Source organism: Gorilla gorilla, chromosome 8, assembly GCF_029281585.2.
Source record: "Gorilla gorilla gorilla isolate KB3781 chromosome 8, NHGRI_mGorGor1-v2.1_pri, whole genome shotgun sequence".
In the NCBI taxonomy this organism is placed as follows: domain Eukaryota; kingdom Metazoa; phylum Chordata; class Mammalia; order Primates; family Hominidae; genus Gorilla; species Gorilla gorilla.
The window spans coordinates 106,839,509-106,857,224 of NC_073232.2; the positions used below are offsets into that span (position 1 = coordinate 106,839,509).

The 17,716-nt window shown below is 37.9% G+C and overlaps 1 protein-coding gene across 3 annotated transcripts in view; it reads left to right on the forward strand.

Annotated features, from left to right (window-relative positions):
• HELLS (helicase, lymphoid specific) overlaps positions 1 to 17,716 on the forward strand; it is a 55,937-nt gene that overhangs the window by 21,119 nt on the left and 17,102 nt on the right. For 2 of the 3 annotated variants that reach the window (XM_004049809.5, XM_055352524.2), the window contains exons 7-12: positions 4,562 to 4,600; positions 7,126 to 7,353; positions 7,722 to 7,904; positions 9,802 to 9,945; positions 14,111 to 14,307; positions 15,748 to 15,844. In XM_004049809.5, the coding sequence (XP_004049857.2) occupies positions 4,562 to 4,600; positions 7,126 to 7,353; positions 7,722 to 7,904; positions 9,802 to 9,945; positions 14,111 to 14,307; positions 15,748 to 15,844 (888 nt within the window). Of the gene's footprint in view, positions 1 to 4,561; positions 4,601 to 7,125; positions 7,354 to 7,721; positions 7,905 to 9,801; positions 9,946 to 14,110; positions 14,308 to 15,747; positions 15,845 to 16,766; positions 16,905 to 17,716 lie in introns of all 3 variants that reach the window. The other variant, XM_004049811.5, reaches the window with a different exon arrangement.

Below are 17,716 nucleotides of genomic sequence, written 5' to 3' on the forward strand. Positions count from 1 at the left end.
TGTATATTTACTGAATTTCCTGCTCTCTTTTCCTCTTTGCCTAACTAAATTCTTTCCATTGTTTCATTCTCACCTTACTTGCTGAAGAATCTCTAAATCTGTGAATGCATTTGGAGAGGTATAACCCAATTTAGTGTTCTGCCACTGTGGACCCTGCTCCTCCAAATTATCCCTTCTGTTTCTTCACCTTTTCCTTCGTCACTGGGTCTTTGCCTTTCAATTATAGATACATTGTGTTTTCCTGTCTGCAGAACAAAAATTTTTGAACCAGTCTTTCCAGATTGCCCTGTTTTCTATTCTTTATTTCCAAGTTTTTTTTTGAGACAGAGTTTTGCTCTTGTTGCCCAGGCTGGAGTGCAATGGCGCCATCTCGGCTCATTGCAACCTCCGGCTCCCAGGTTCAAGTGATTCTCCTGCCTCAGCCTTCCGAGTAGCTAGGATTACAGGCATGCGCCACCACGCCTGGCAAATTTTGTATTTTTAGTAGAGACGGGGTTTCTCCATGTTGGTCAGGCTGGTCTCGAACTCCCGATCTCAGGTGATCCACCCACCTTGGCCCCCAAAGTGCTGAGATTACAGGCATGAGCCACTGCGCCGGCCTATTTCCAAGCTTTTTAAGAGTAGGCTGGACTGGTCATGATGCCTGACATCTGTTATCCCAGCACTTTGGGAGGCCAAGGTGGGAGGATCACTTAAGCCCAGGAGTTTAAGACTAGTTTGGGCAACATGGCGAAATCCTGTCTCTACAAAAAGAAATACAGAAATAGCCGCATGAGCCACTGCGCCGGCCTATTTCCAAGCTTTTTAAGAGTAGGCTGGACTGGACATGATGCCTGACACCTGTTATCCCAGCACTTTGGGAGGCCAAGGTGGGAGGATCACTTAAGCCCAGGAGTTTAAGACTAGTTTGGGCAACATGGCGAAATCCTGTCTCTACAAAAAGAAATACAGAAATAGCCAGGTGTGGTGGCGCATGACTTTGGTCCCAGCTACACAGGAGGCTGAGGTGAGAGGATCACCTGAGCCTGGGGAGGTCAAGGCTGCAGTGAGGTGAGATTGCGCCACTGCACTGCAGCATGGGCAAGAGAATGAAACCCTGGTTTTTTTTTTTTTTGGAGACAGAGTCTCGCTCTGTTGCCAGGCTGGAGTGCAGTGCTGCGATCTTGACTCACTGCAACCTCCGCCTCCTGGGTTCAAGTGATTCTCCTGCCTCAGCATCCTGAGTAGCTGGGACTACAGGCACACGTCACCACGCCCAGCTAATTTTTGTGTTTTTAGTAGAGATGGGGTTTCACCATTTTGGCCCGGATGGTCTAGATCTCTTGACCTCGTGATCCATCTGCCTTGGCCTCCCAAAGGGCTGGGATTACAGGCATGAGCCACCGCGCCCGGCCCTTTTTTTTTTTTTTAAAGAGTAGCCTGTACATATTTCCTTACACATTATGCAGTCGAGCAGTTTTACGCCTACCAGTTGAATTTATTGGTATCTTTGAAATTGATACCTAGCACAAAGCAAACAATTTATCTTTTCCTCTCTTCCGAATCTTGCTCTTTAGTTTTCTCTTTTTTTGGTGTTAATATCAGAACCGGTATCTACTGTGTCATCTAAAACAATTTAGGAGGTTATCTGAATTTCCATATATATCTAGATTTTTATCGATTTCTGTGAGTCATTTCATTTGCTGCTACTCTGGTGTTTATGCCCTTACTCTGCCCTATTTATGGTAGTTTCTTAATTGATTTTTATAATCCTAGTCTAACTCTCATTGTCAAGAGTACCAGATTGGTTTTTCTGAAACTCAAATATAATTACTCATAACCTCCATTACTTTTTATGGTTTCACAAGGAATTGCATTTTCTTGTAGAAAAATTTGAGAGTAAACAAAATGCAAGAAAATCACCTGAAAAGCTGTCACACAGATAATCACTAACATTTTGGTATATGTATATTCTTTTTCTTTGTATTATGGAAAATCTCAAAAATTACAAATGTTTAGAGGATAGTAAATTGAATGTCCACCTTTATCACTTTTTTTTTTTTCTTTTTTGAGACAGAGTTTCACTCTTGTTGCCCAGGCTGGAGTGCAGTGGCATGATCTTGGCTCACAGCAACATCCGCCTCTCAGGTTCAAGCGATTCTCCTGCCTCAGCCTCCCGAGTAGCTGGGATTACAGGCATGCGCCATCATGCTCGGCTAATTTTTAGTTTTATTAGAGACGGGGTTTCTCCATGTTGGTCAGGCTGGTCTTGCACTCCTGACCTCAGGTGACCCGCCTGCCTCAGCCTCCCAAAGTGCTGGGATTAGAGGCATAAGCCACCGCGCCCAGCCAATTGCTTTTTAATTCTGGGATATTTTAAGAAAAAGCTCAGCAAGACTTTTTTTCTTAAGGTGGAGTCTCGCACTGTCACCTGGGCTGGAGTGCAGTGGCGTGATCTCGGCTCACTACAACCTTTGCCTCCTGGGTTCAAGTGAGTCTCCTGTCTCAGCCTCCCAAGTAGCTGGGATTACAAGTGCCCACCACCACACCCAGCTACTTTTTTGTATTTTTAGTAGAGACAGGGTTTCACCATGTTGGCCAGGCTGGTCTCAAACTCCTGACCTTGTGATTTGCCTGACTTGGCCTCCCAAAGTGCTGGGATTACAGGCTTGAGCCACCATGCCCGGCTAAGACTATTTTTTAGAACCATAACCACAATACAGTTACCACACTTTTGAAAGTCGATGGGAATTCCTTAATATTTAAATTTCTCAATAGGCTAATTTTTATTTTTAGGGATGGGGGCTTGCTGTATTGACGAGACTGGAGTGCAGTGGCTATTCCTGAGTATTGTCATAGTGACTACACCTCAAACACCTGGGCTCACATGATCCTCCTGCCTCAGTGTCCCGAGTAGTAGTGCAGGGACTATAGGCACTTCCCGCTGTGATCTGCTTAGCTCATACATTTTAAAAAAATAGTTGGTTCAAATCAGGATCCGAAAAAGTTACATAAATTGTGTTTGATTAATGTGTATCTTGGGTCTCTTTTAGATCTAGAGTGTCTCTCATCTTTTTAAAGAAACATTATTTGTTGAAGAAAATGAGTAATTCTGTAGAATTCCCCACATTCTAGACTTTACTGATTGTATCCCCATGATTTCTCTGCCTCTTGTGTTTCCTGTTAACTATAGTAACTATAAGTTAAATACGGAAGTTTGTGATTAAGGTGTTTTTTTATTTTTGTTTTTTTTTTTGGAAGACAAGGTCTTTCTCTGTTGCCCAGGGTGGAGTGCAGTGGTGCCATCTCGGCTCATTGAACCTCTGATTCCTGGGCTCAAACAATCCTCCCACCTCATCCTCCTGAGTAGCTGGGACTACAGGCGTGCACCACCAAGCCCAGCCAACATTTATATTTTTTGTAGAGATGGGATCTCACCATGTTGCCCATGCTTGATTTTTAATAAGAATACTTCATTGGTGGTATTTATAGATTTTATTTCCAAATTGTTCTTTCAAAAGTTTCATTTTATCTAGTCATTTTACAGGACAGCTTTTATCAGTTCCTGGTATAAAATCCTTTTAGCCTCAGCCTTATAATATGAATATCTATACATACATAATACTTCATACACACACGATAGACATATATTCCCGTGTATATATATGTGTGTGTGTCAGCCACTTACATGTCCTGTTACTCTTCTATGAATCTTAAATTTGATATTGCTGTTTTGAATCTACTTCATCCCCTACGCCTTCTATATTCTTTCTGCTTAAAATCTATCCTCTCTATCTTGAATGATGAAGCCTGGTGACAACTTTTTAGATAATTTTATGTAAGATAATTATTTGCTAAGTCATCCAGTGACACACTCGGGTATTGTTTGTCTCCCTACCATCAGCATCTAGTAGGTACTTCAAAATCAGAGCACTTTATTCTGTATTTTTATTTTTTTCTGTCTTTGCCTCTTACCCAGGAATGCAAACTCAGATGTCTATCCACAGAGGCCTAAAGTGGGCTGTAACATGGTTTGGCAAACTTTTTCTGTAAATAGCCAGATAGTAAATATTTTTAGCTTTTGAGTAGTTTTGTGGGCAACTACTCAACCCTGTACTCTGCTGTTGTTGCTTGAAAGCAGCCATAGACAAACCGTAAACAAGTGAGGCTGACTTTGTTCCAATTTATCCCATTTCTTTGCTTTTAAAAAAATACCTATGTATTCACTTAGCTGGAGTTGGTCTACAGGCTGTAGTTTGCTGACCCCAGGACTAGAGGTTTGTTGCCATGTGTGAATTTGTACTTTTAATCTACTCAGATTAAAAGAAAGAAAAGCTGGAAAATCACTGTATTTGATGAAATATCCCATTGTATAAGTGTTCCCAAATTAGCCTAGAATGTTATGAAATATTATGAGCCAGTAATGTCTATAGGCTTATTTCTGCCTGAAGGCTACTAGTTTTATCTTGAGAATCTCATCCTCATTTCCTGGCAAAATGAGCACAGAATAAATGCTTGTTGAATAAATAAATAAATGAACCTCATACATTATTAATTTGTTTTTGTTTTCTCAAACTACTAGGAGATTTTGTCTGTGGCTAAAAAAAATAAAAAGAATGAGGTAAGAAATTTATAATGTAAGATTAAGTTTAGAAGTCATATTTACTCCTCAGTTACTAGTCCTTTTTCTTTAATCAGCAGTATACGTTCTTCTCACTATTTATCCTGTTTCTTTGCTTTAAAAAAAAATACCTATGTATTCACTTCTTCCATATCCAACATTCTTCTTTTTTATGTATCAACTTTAGTTAGGTGTTTTATTGCATGATTCTTGATGTATAAATGTTAATTTATGGGTCTAGCAATGTTGCTTTTAACTTGTGAATCTGGCAGTGATACAAGTGCTCGTAACCATGTGGATATAAACCGTCAGTCATCTTATGGAAGCTGTGAGGGATGCCTTAATCTTGCTTCAGACCTTAAAGATTTTTTAAGTTTCTTAAAAGTTCTGTTTGAGAAGGCTTGATTTCCGAGCCACCTCTTCACTTACCCCATTTCATGTAGAGAGGTTCCTTGTTACCTGACTTTTTATTGTTCAAGTACTTAAAATTACAAGGTTGCCTAGGGAAGCAAAATAATGATGACATGAAAATATTCATGAATGGATATGAACTTCAGGTAGTTAATTTACATATTAAAGATTTTTAGGCCTTTGGGAAATTAATGTTATGTTTATAAAATGAGAGATAATCTATTTGGTCATATAATTTTGTCCAAAATTTATATTGTAAAAGTGTCTTGATTTTTATTCTTTGTTAAGTATAAGGACTGGTTTATGGGTGCAGTTTAGTTGGATTTTTAAAGATTTAGTTAGATAAACATTTAGTTGGATTTTTAAGATGAAGTCTAGATGTAATCTTCTGTAATTTACTATGGGATTTTGGCTTCATTTTATAACTTACAGTCAGTCAGTAAGAAATAGTTGTTAAGTATGGTATTTTAATGAATTTCGACACTTGCATACACTTGTGTAACCACCATCCAAATCAAGGTATAGAACATTTCCATTGTAAAGGGATCTCTTCTATGTCTTTCCACCCCCAAACCCAGAGGAGGCCACTTTGTACACCTTTTATAGGACGGCTTATTATTTCCTTTCCACTCAACATGTCTGTGATACTCATTTATGTTGTTGAGCATATTAGTAACTGGTTTCTTCTTATTGTTGACTAGTATTCTGTTGAAGGAATGTTACAACTTCTCATCCATCCCCTTATTGATGGGCATTTGGGTTGTTTGCAGTTTGTGACTTTTATGAGTAAGGTTGCTATGATAATTTGCATACAAGTCCATGTGTAGACATGTTTTCATACTTTCTGCCTGTGTACCTGGGAATGGTATTGTGTTACGTGGCAAATGTATGTTCATAAGAAGTACAGATTTTCCCCCCCAAAGTAAACACATCATTTTATTCTCTCGCCAGCAATGTTTGAAAATTCCAGCTTACATTATTGTCAGTATTTGATAGTCTTTTTAATTTCAGCCATTTTATTAGGTGAGAAATGGTAACTTGTGTGGTTTTTAACTTGCGTTTTCCTAATTACTACTGAAGTAGAGTATATTTTTATGTTCTTTGATAACTATGTTTTCTTTCTTTCTTTTTTCTTTTTTGAGATGGAGTCTCACTCTGTCGCCCAGGCTGGAGTGCAATGGCACGATCTCGGCTCACTGTAAACTCCGCCTCCCAGGTTCAAGCGATTCTCCTGCCTCAGCCTCCCAAGTAGCTGGGACAACAGGCTCATGCTACCATGTTCAGCTAATTTTTGTATTTTTAGTAGAGACAATGTGTCACCATTTTGGCCAGGATGGTTTTGATTTCTTGACCTCGTGATCTGCCCGCCTTGGCCTCCCAAAGTGCTGGGATTACAGGCGTGAGCCGCTATGCCCGGACTATATGTTTTCTTTTGTAAAGTATCGTTAATATCTTTTGCCCGTCTTATTTATGCGTACTGTATTTCCTGTGTAACAGTTTAATAAATTATTGAGTATCACAATATTAGAAGTTTGGAAGAGAGAGACAATTCTAATGATCTTTTCAAAAGTATGTGCCTGATTTTAATTTGTAAGGGTTATTCTCAGATTTTTATATTTTATTTTATTTTATTTTTTGAGGCGGAGTCTCCTGTCACCCAGGCTGGAGTGCAGTGGCTGTGTTCATGGCTCACTGCAGCCTTGACTTCCTGGGTTCAAGTGATCCTCAGCCTCCCAAGTAGCTGGGATGCAGGCAGTTGCGTGCAACCACACCCAGCTAATTTTTTGTATTTTTAGTAGACACAGGGTTTCGCCATGTTGTCCAGGGTTGTCTTGGACACCTGGACTCAGGTGATCCTCCTGCCTCAGCTTCCCAAAGTGCTGTGATTGTAGGATTAGCCACTGTTGCAGCCTGTTGTTTATTTATTTTTTTAGTAGCTTTTCATTTGTAGAGGGATGGCGATGTCTCCAGTTTTTTAATCCAGGTGTGATCTTAGTCATCTATACTTAATGATTATAGGACTCGGTAGATTTTGTTAGTTGCATTTTCTGATAAATGGTGGCATACAGCAGCATTTTATATAACACATCTTATTAAACTTTTTTTCTCTACAGGATGAAAACTCCTCCTCTACTAATCTCTGTGTGGAAGATCTTCAGAAAAATAAAGATTCGAATAGTATAATTAAAGATAGATTGTCTGAAACGGTTAGGCAGAATACTAAATTCTTTTTTGACCCAGTCCGGAAGTGTAATGGTCAGCCAGTACCTTTTCAACAACCAAAGCACTTCACTGGAGGAGTGATGCGATGGTACCAAGTAGAAGGCATGGAATGGCTTAGGGTAATGAATTGGAATTTTTAATACAAGATACTGGTTTTATTTCTATAGTAGCCTAATGATTTGAGGTACCACAACTTGAGTCATTTCTATCATGTTTCACTATTATACATTTGTATGTGGATACTTGCTTTCTGATTTCTTTACCCTGAATTTTTAGAAGTGGAAATTACCTTGTTAATGGCTTCCAGCACTTTTATGGCTTTGATAAAGGACTTTCCACAGTGTTGTTATAATTTATGGTGTGAATATATCAGCTTTAACGTAATTTTCATCTTTGGGTATGATTTTTTAAAGAGAAGAAATAAAATATTGTAACCCTGTAGTTGTTTATATCCAAGTTTAAATACAGTATCTATTATTTTGTCCAGATGCTTTGGGAAAATGGAATTAATGGCATTTTAGCAGATGAAATGGGATTGGGTAAGACAGTTCAGTGCATTGCTACTATTGCATTGATGATTCAGAGAGGAGTACCAGGACCTTTTCTTGTCTGTGGCCCTTTGTCTACACTTCCTAACTGGATGGCTGAATTCAAAAGATTTACACCAGATGTAAGACATGCTTCCTTATGTTAAAATTATAATTTTGCATGTTTTCTTATGCTTTGTTGTAGTAGGAATTAAATTGTAGAACTCCTATAATTATATTGGTTCCTGTATAAATACTTTGTCTGATTTGACTTACTCAATCTGCACAATACCCTAATTTAAATTTATATATAGTATAGGTTTTGGAAATCCCTGACATCTTTCCTAAAATATTCCTGAATGATTTTCAGTGCATTGGTTAATTTGATTTGACTGAGACAGACTTAGGTAGAGATTTTATTAAAAATTCTGCTTGTTCTTCACTTGATCTTTGCCAAAAGGCTGAGAAGAGAGTTTTCTGTTTTTTCTATACACGTTACCTTCTGCAATTTTTTTTTTTTTTTTGAAATGGAGCCTGTGTTGCCCAGGCTGGAGGGCAGTGATGCAGTCTTGGTTCACTGCAATTTCTGCCTCCCATGTTGAAGCAATTCTTGTGCCTCAGCCACCGGAGTAGCTGGGATTACAAGCATGTGCCACCATGCCCAGCTAATTTTATGTTTTTAGTAGAGACGATGTCTTGCCATGTTGGCCAGGCTGGTCTTGAACTCCTGGCCTGAAGAGATCTGCCCACTTTGGCCTCTCAAAGTACTGGGATTATAGACATGAGCCACTGTACTCCCCGGGCCCAGCCCTTCTGCACATTTTTGCCTTATGAGAAATATGTATATTCTAGACGTAGTATCACCATCTGTCTCATTTTATATATTTTTATATATATATTATTTATTTATTTATTTTGAAATGGAGTCTGTCTCTGTCACCATGCTGGAGTGTAGTAGCTGGGACTACAGGCGCACACCACAAGGCCAGGCTAATTTTTTGTATTTTAGTAGAGACAGGATTTCACCATGTTGGCCAAGATGGCCTCTATCTCCTGACCTTGTGATCCGCCCACCTCGGCCTCCCACAGTGGTGGGATTACAGGTGTGAGCCACTGCACCCAGCCTATATGTGTTTTATGTATTTGTAGGTTTTTTTTTGGGGGGGGGGGTTGTGTTTGTGTGTGTGTGTGTGTATGACAGAGTTTTGCTGTTGTTGCCCAGGCTGGAGTGCAATGGCACGATCTCGGCTCACTGCAACCTCCGCCTCCCAGGTTCAAGCGATTCTCCTGTCTCAGCCTCCCAAGTAGCTGGGATTACGGGCATGCGCCACCAAGCCTGGCTAATTTTGTATTTTTAGTAGTGACGGGGTTTCTCCATGTTGGTCAGGCTGGTCTGGAACTCCCGACCTCAGGGGGTCTGCCCGCCTCAGCTTCCCAAAGTGCTGGGGATTACAGGTATGAGCCATCCTGCCTGGCCCGTGTATTTGTTTTTATGCCTTTTTTTTTTTCTTCAGACAGGATGTTGCTCTGTTGCTCAGGCTGGAGTGCAGTGGCGCCATTCTGGCTCACTGTGGCCTTCACCTCCCAGGCTCATGTGAGCCTGCTATCTCACACGCCTGAGTAGCTCATGTGAACCTCCCATCTCACTCCACTGGGTGAGTAGCTGGCACTACGGGTGCGTACCACCACACCAGCTAATTTTTGTGTTTTTTGTAGAGATGGGATTTCTCCATGTTGCTCAGGTTGATCTTGAACTACTGGACTTTAGAGATCAGCTTGCCTTGGCTTCCCGAAGTGTTGAGATTATAGGTGTGAGCCATTGTGCTGGGCCTGACTTTGTTTTTTTTTTTTTTTTTTTTTCATTTTCTCCCATAATAGTTCAATGATTTGTTAGAATTGCTTGGCTTTTTTTGCTATAGAAAAATAGAAATAAAATTTTTAAAAATTATATTTTTCCCTCAAAATGATTTATATTTTCTAAATAGTCAATATTTACATTTTGTTCTTAAGTCTGATAAAAATCAATATAAAATTTTTCAGATCCCTACAATGTTATATCATGGAACCCAGGAGGAACGTCAAAAATTGGTAAGAAATATTTACAAACGGAAAGGGACTTTGCAGATTCATCCTGTGGTAATCACGTCATTTGAAATAGCCATGAGAGACCGAAATGCGTTACAGGTACAAATGATCTTCATTGGTTTCTTTGTAATACATAAAACATGTTTTTCTTCATTTATATCACTTTCTCACCATCTGGGAGCATTTGTCTAATTTTTTTTTGTTGTCGAAATAATAGATTATATTGTGCATATACCTGTAGAAGCTGGAAACTTTTATTAACAGAATGATTGGGATGAAGGCCATCATTTGTAACAATATAATTAAAGCTTATGGCAGTTTAACCTATGGCTTAGAATCATCCAGAAATAGACCTAATCTCTGAATGTATTACAGATATATTTGTGACAGGTACTTTGAATATATGGAATTTACTTATCGTGTTTTAATCAAATAAGAGTATTTGAAGACAAGTTATTTTTAGAGTATCTTATTGGACTATTTGGTAGCATTTTCGTTTCTGTTTTCTTGATGTTCTAGCTACTTATTTAAATAATTTCCAGTTAGCATAACAGAATTGAAAGATTGACCTTTTTTCTTTCGTGCCTTCTGTTTTCATTTATTGGTGTTTCGAACTTCTTCCTCACTGCTCTACCTCATTCATTTATAATTCTTGACTGCTTTTTTTTTCCTTTCTCTGGCCATGTGAGAACCCTCTTAGTGCAGTCCCCTTAGGTTTATCTTGCTTGCTTGGAAATAGGAAAGTATTTAATGGTTTCAACATAAAATCAAAACACATAAGTCATAAATAGAATAATTATGACTTGCATAATTATGACCAGTATTGTCAGGTTTTATGTGTCTGCTGGTAAAACTTTGGAATATGATTTGCAGAAATCTCAGTTTAGGAGTTTAGCAAAGTTTATGAATGTGTACAGCATTAAAAAGTATTTAACCAGGCCGGGCGTGAAGGCTTATGCCAGTAATTCCAGCACTTGGGAGTCTGAGGCGGGCAGATCCCTTGAGGCCAGGAGTTCCAGACCAGCCTGGCCAACATGACGAAACCCTGTCTCCACTAAAAATACAAAAATTAGCTGGGTGTGGTGGTGCACATGTTTAATGGCACAAGGATTGCTTAAACCCAGGAGGTGGAGGTAGCAGTGAGCTGAGATTGCGCCACTGCACTCTAGCCTGTGCTACAGTGAGAGTCTGTCTCAAAAAGAAAAAAAAATTTAAACCAGCAGTCCCCAACGTTTTGGCACCAGGAACCGGTTTTGTGGAAGACAAGTTTTCCATGGACCATGGGTGGGGGATGGTTTCAGAATGATTCAAGTGCATTATAATTATTGTGCACTTTATTTTTATTATTATAAAATTGTCATATATAATGAAATAATAGGGCCAGCCGTAGTGGCTCACCCCTGTAATCCCAACACTTTGGGAAGCTTAGGCAGGCAGATCACTTGAGGTGAGGAGTTTGAGACCATCCTGGCCAAGATGGTGGCCAACATGGTGAAACCACATCTCTACAAAAATACAAAAATTACCTGGGCATAGTGGCCTAGCTCCTTGGGAGGCTAAGGCAGGATAATTGCTTGAACCCGGGAGGCGGATGTTGCAGTGAGCTGAGATCGTGCCGTTTGGTTGGCTGGGCAACCAAGTGAGACTGTGTCTCAAAATAATAATAATAATAATTTTACAACTCACCATAACGTAGAGTCAGTGGTAGCCCTGAGCTTGTTTTCCATCTAGGGATGATGGGAGACAGTGACAAATCATCCACCATTAGATTTTTATAAGGAGCGCACAACCCAGACAACCCAGATCCCTTGGATGTGCAGTTCACAATAGTGTTCATGCTCCTATGAGAATATAATGTCTCCTGATCTGACGGGAGGCAGAGCTCAGGCCATAATATGAGCAGTGGGGAGTGGCTGTAAATACAGATGAAGCTTCCCTTTTCTGTAAATACAGATGAGGCTTCCCTCGCTCACAGCTGCTTACCTCCTGCTGTGTGGCCTGGTTCCTAACGTGCCATGGACCCCTACAGGTCTGTGACCTGGGGGTTGGGGACTCCTGATTTAAAGCATTTCTTTACAGTAAAAGTAACATATACCAATTTTTTTTAAAGGGTAGTGTACAGGAAGATGTAAAAGCACCTGTAATTCTACCTGAGAACTACTACTTTTTTTTTTTTTTTTTTTTGAGGCAGAGTCTTGCTCTGTTGCCCAGGCTGGAGTGCAGTGGCGCAATCTTGGCTCACTGCAAGCTCCACCTCCCAGGTTCACGCCATTCTCCTTCCTCAGCCTCCCGAGTAGCTGGGACTATAGGTGCCTGCCACCATGCCCGGCTAATTTTTTTGTATTTCTAGTAGAGATGGGGTTTCTCTGTGTTAGCCAGGATGATCTCGATCTCCTGCCCTCGTGATCCGCCCGCCTCAGCCTCCCAGAGAACTACTACTTTTATACTAAATAATTATAGCTAACATGTAGGTATAATTTACACATATGATCATACTATGCATTCAGTTTTTTTTTTTTTTTTGGTCCGAGACAGGGTCTCACTTTGTCGCCCAGGCTGGAGTCCTGTGGCACGATCTCAGCTCACTGTAGCCTGAACCTCCTGGGCTCAAGTGATTCTCCTACCTCTGTCTCCTGAGTAGCCGGGACTACAGGCGTCCGTCATCACACCTGACTGATTCTTGTATTTTTTTGTAGGAACAGGGTGTCTCAAACCATCCAACTGCCTAGGCCTCCCAAAGTGCTGGGAGTACAGGTGTGAGCCACCGCTTCCGGCCTGCATTCACTTTTGCAACTTGTGTTTTCTACTCAGTAGTATAACATGAAGACCCTTCCTGTAATGAAATAGTTAAGCTTCCTTGTCCATGTCCTTTGCCAGTGGCTAGAAACTTTTGACTTTTTCCCTTTAAGTGAGCTTATGTTATCATTTCAAGGATCTTAGCTTACCCTGGTAACGGAGTGTGAGGTTCCAGGACTTTTGTTGCTGAGTGCAAGTGGAAGTGACTGAGTTCACTTGCTAATTTGGCTTTCAGATTCCTCATCATTTATTTCCTTGTTTTCTTTTCTCTCACATACCCATTATAAAGGTATATATATATATATATATATATATATACACACACACACACTTTTTTTTTTTTTTTGAGACAGTCTCACTCTGTCACCCAGGCTGGAGTGCAGTGGCACGATCTCGGCTCACTGCAACCTCTGTCTCCCAGGCTCAAGCAATTCTCCTGCCTCGCCTCCTGAGTAGCTGGGATTACAGGCATGTGCCACTACGTCCAGCTAATTTTTGTATTTTTAGTAGAGACGGGGTTTCACCAAGTTGGCCAGGCTGGTCTCAAACTCCTGACCTCAGGTAATGCGTCTGCCTCGGCCTCCCAAAGTGCTGGGATTACAGGCCTGAGCCACTGCGCCCGGCCAAGGATATTTTATATTTTTATCTGGATTTTTAGATAGCTGTCTTACAGTGAGAGAGAATTCAGGTTTTTTGGTTTACCATATTGCCAGGAAAATAAATCCCTTCTTGGTTATTTTAATAAAGAAGATACAGTACTATAAACTTTTTTCATTCTTTTGGGATGTATAAAGCAAAATGCAAAACGTTCTCTATACTTTTTCCTCAATTTGTCAGTCCCATTTTTTTAAGGATAGTTATATTTTTCAGATTGTTATTTATATTTCCAGAAATACTTCATATTTCTGTATGTTAATATAAATTAGATTAATTATAAATTTTCCTGATTAAGATATATGAGAAATCACAGATATTAAAATGAGAAAGTTAAAACAATTTCCTTGATAACTTTATGAAAGTGAGTGGGTGACTTTCTGTGAAAATATAAATTGCTTAAATAAGGGATTTAGTGCTATTTGATGTTTCAGCACATATGGAACTAATAAAAGCTCTCAATTTTTAGTAGTCTAGTGTAACATTAATATCAAAACTTGGGAAAATATTAGAAAAGAAAACTACAACTGCATTGACTAAGGTGTGAATAGGGAAATCTTAAATTCAAAATAGGTGGAGTTCAAACTTTATTGCATATTTTAGTAGGTCTCTTCCAGGAACAGAAATATCTACCAGTTTTAGGAATCCTCGTAAGTGGATCAAATGAAAACATGATCATTTCAGTAGTTACTGAAATTACATTTGATAAAATTCAACATCCATCCCTCGTAATAGAGGTTTTATTTTTAGAATTCTTGTTAGAAAAATTGTGAGATCATTGTTTAAAAATATTTTTCCTCAATTCATTTTCTAGCATTGCTATTGGAAATACTTAATAGTAGATGAAGGACACAGGATTAAGAATATGAAGTGCCGTCTAATCAGGGAGTTAAAACGATTCAATGCTGATAACAAACTTCTTTTGACTGGTACTCCCTTGCAAAACAATTTATCAGAACTTTGGTCATTGCTAAACTTTTTGTTGCCAGATGTATTTGATGACTTGAAAAGGTGGGTAAGCCAGTTATTTATTTAATGATTTAACCTCAAAAATCTGTGCTGTTAGTTAAAATTACTTTCTTTTCAGTAACTGAATTAAAACGCCAAATATTTGGCAAGTTCTTTGTGGTGTATATTGTATGTTCTACTCCTGCCACAAATTATGTGAGAGCAGATTAAGAAAAGATTATTTAAAACTTACTTGCATTGATTAAAGGAAGACTGCTGAATGCTACTTTAAGATAATATTTTTATATTAAGCTTCTTTTATGTGTTACCTTTGTAAAACATTTTAAGATGGATTTTTCTCACTATATCCTCATTAAACAACCAGGGACAATAGAGTTGTTAAATTATTTCCTATCTCACATAAAAGAAAACCTAGGTGTATAGTTGTTACAAGATAAGACTAGTTAGTTAGCACCAGAGCCAAAGTTAAAACCATGGTCTCCCAATGTAAACATAGTGTTTTAATTCTGGAAACTATGTTTGAATCTTAGCTTATATAATAAAATCAGACATAAAAGTAGTTTTCAGAAAGTAGTAGCTTCAGAATGGAGGAGGAGGTAATGTTGACATAATTTAAAACTGATTACAATGGAAATATAACTTGGGCAAAAAATAATTTATACTTGTTTTGGCATCAGTGAAGGAAGTAAGCTAATTGGATGTGGAAAAATAATTTTAAATTTTGGGAATTTATTTCAAATCTGGTTACCGAATGGTGGCTCAAGGCAGGCTACCTTATTGTGACTCTGGGCGCTTTTATTGAAAGACAAGAATTCCAGGTCCTATGCAGACATACTGAGTTACAGTGTCAAGGTAGGAGTTGAGAATCTGAGTTTTTTGAACATGCTTCTGGTGATCCAAGTTTGGGAACTTCTAGTCTACTGCATAAATGTTACTAGCATTTTCCAGAATTGGGTATAATGTTACCTATTCTATATTATTAATCTGCATGCTCATACTTAATTGCTCATTGTAATATATATATTTTTAACATTGGGAAGGAATAAGCATGTATATTATTGTCAAGTTACGTATATGTTGAATTTTAAAATATTTATTGTAGTGGGCCATACTTAGACTGATGGAGAAAAATCATACGGTTTTGGTTTTCAGAGATCTCACTTTTGTAATGTAAAATTATAAATGTATACCTTAATCTTATTTTTGATTTTTATACTACTGTACAATTGTTAATCTATTTATAAATCAGAAAAGTGTTCCCTTTAAGCTCACAGTTCTTGATGGTTCAAAAATGCAATCAGTTTATCTTTGTTGTTGGAATGTGTTCTTTTCCATTATAAATTTTAAAAATTGCACCTAAGGATTTGATGCAACAATACCACGTTTCAGTATCACAGATTATTACTGTAAATGATAAATCATGTATCATGTTGACATAATTGAATTTATGTGATGGTTAACTTAAACATTTTTCTCTTCCAGCTTTGAGTCTTGGTTTGACATCACTAGTCTTTCTGAAACTGCTGAAGATATTATTGCTAAAGAAAGAGAACAGAATGTATTGCATATGCTGCACCAGGTTTTCCATGTTTTCTTATTCTGCTTAACCATAGGCTCGATAGAGTATAAAAGGAACTCTGGAGATCACCTGTCTAACCCTTTGTAGTAGAGATTTGAAAAATGAAGATCCTCCTACATTTAAATGACTCCTTTGTCCTTTCTTCTCCCAGAGGTCACGTGGTTTTATGACAGAACTCAAGTGCTTACCTAAGTTTTGTCCTTTTCAGATAGTATACTCATTTTACCCCTAATGGTTACTGATAAGTTTGTCAAGCACAAAACAGAAGTATGTGGTTTTTATGGAATGCTTGCCAATAATACTTTTATAATTTACATCCTTGCATGGCTGCTGTCTCATCTATTTTTATTGCTTCCTGTAATTCCTACCCCATCCTACCTATCTTTAATTTAGAGAACCATTATCTTTCAAAGGTAATCTAGTCATATGGGCCTGAAAAGCTTCTCAGTTGTGGTTTAGCAATTTTATTCAAAGTCTTTATCGTTTTTTCTGATATTAAAGTTTATGCATGTTCATGAGAAAAACGTGAAGCAGGAGAGAAGTGAAAAGTAAAAATATCGCTTCCTCTTAAAATTGTATTTCCTAGCAGTGTATGTGGAATGATGTTGTGTTATATGACAATCCAAACTCTTTTCTTTGTGTAAACACGTGTGTTTTATCTATATTTTATGAAGAAAAGGATTTTAAAAATAAAATTGTTCCTTAAGATAGTCTTTTAAACAGTTATCAGAAAATTATTTTCCTTTTACTACATGTTGATTTAAATCAGTTTTTAATAGCTGCTTATTATCCCATTGTCCTGTTCTACTATAATTAATAATATCTATCTCTTCCTCTTTTCAAAATTTTCTACAATATAAACAAGGTTGTAGTATCTGTACTTTAAAACTACACCTTTGCCCATTTCTGGCTATTTCCTTAGGAAAGAATTCCTAGAATGTATGTGTCAGAGTTTACAGATGAGGGCTTCTTTGAAGGCAAATTGCCCTCCAGAAAAGATTTATATGATATACGTCCATATGAAAATACTTATTTACTCAAGCTTCATACCAATTTTGAGGTTAGAAGTCCTTTTCAGTGTTGCAGAGATTAAAAGATGATTATTGCTGAATTGAGATGTTTATTGACTATTGGTAGTTCCTTGTGACCATATTCCAACATGTGTTGGAATATTTATTTCTTAATGGTTTATAATAACTATATGTTAAAAATAACTTAACGTTGCAAATAATTTCTTTCCCCTCACTTTTTGGGATTTGTTTATGGTGTCTTTTGTCTTTGTGTGTGTTCATGTGCACAAGCGTGTGTGTTTATATTTAAAATTTTCTTTTTTTCCCACTGTGACTCTGGGCAATGACAGAAATTTCAATGCGCCAATAATTATAGAAGCTTTTAAATGTCCCAGTCTGAATTATTGGAGTAAATGACTTATTTAGGAAGAGATGTGTTTGGACATCACATCCTCGTCAGTAGTGTATACATCCATATAGTGTAGCAAAGGATTAAGTTTCTGTTCTTAGGAAATTTAATTAGAGAGTCAAGACAATGAATATTTATAGAATTTGTCTCTTACACGTTACCTCACAGTGTATACAGTTAGATAGATATTCCTTAGAAATGATCATCTGCCTTTTGATTGAACATTTGTAGTAATTGTCATAGTTGATAATTCCATAAGAGGGCTCACTGGAATTGTTTTACTATAGATAACTTCAGATTTCCATTAATATTAAGATATGATAATGAACTTTTATTATATCCAAATTCAACAGTTTATCAAAAATAGGGGCAGTTTTGAATGTTCTAGCAATAAGAATATTCTCTGTAATACTGTACTTAAATTTGAGTTTGTATTACTTTTATGCTTTGTCC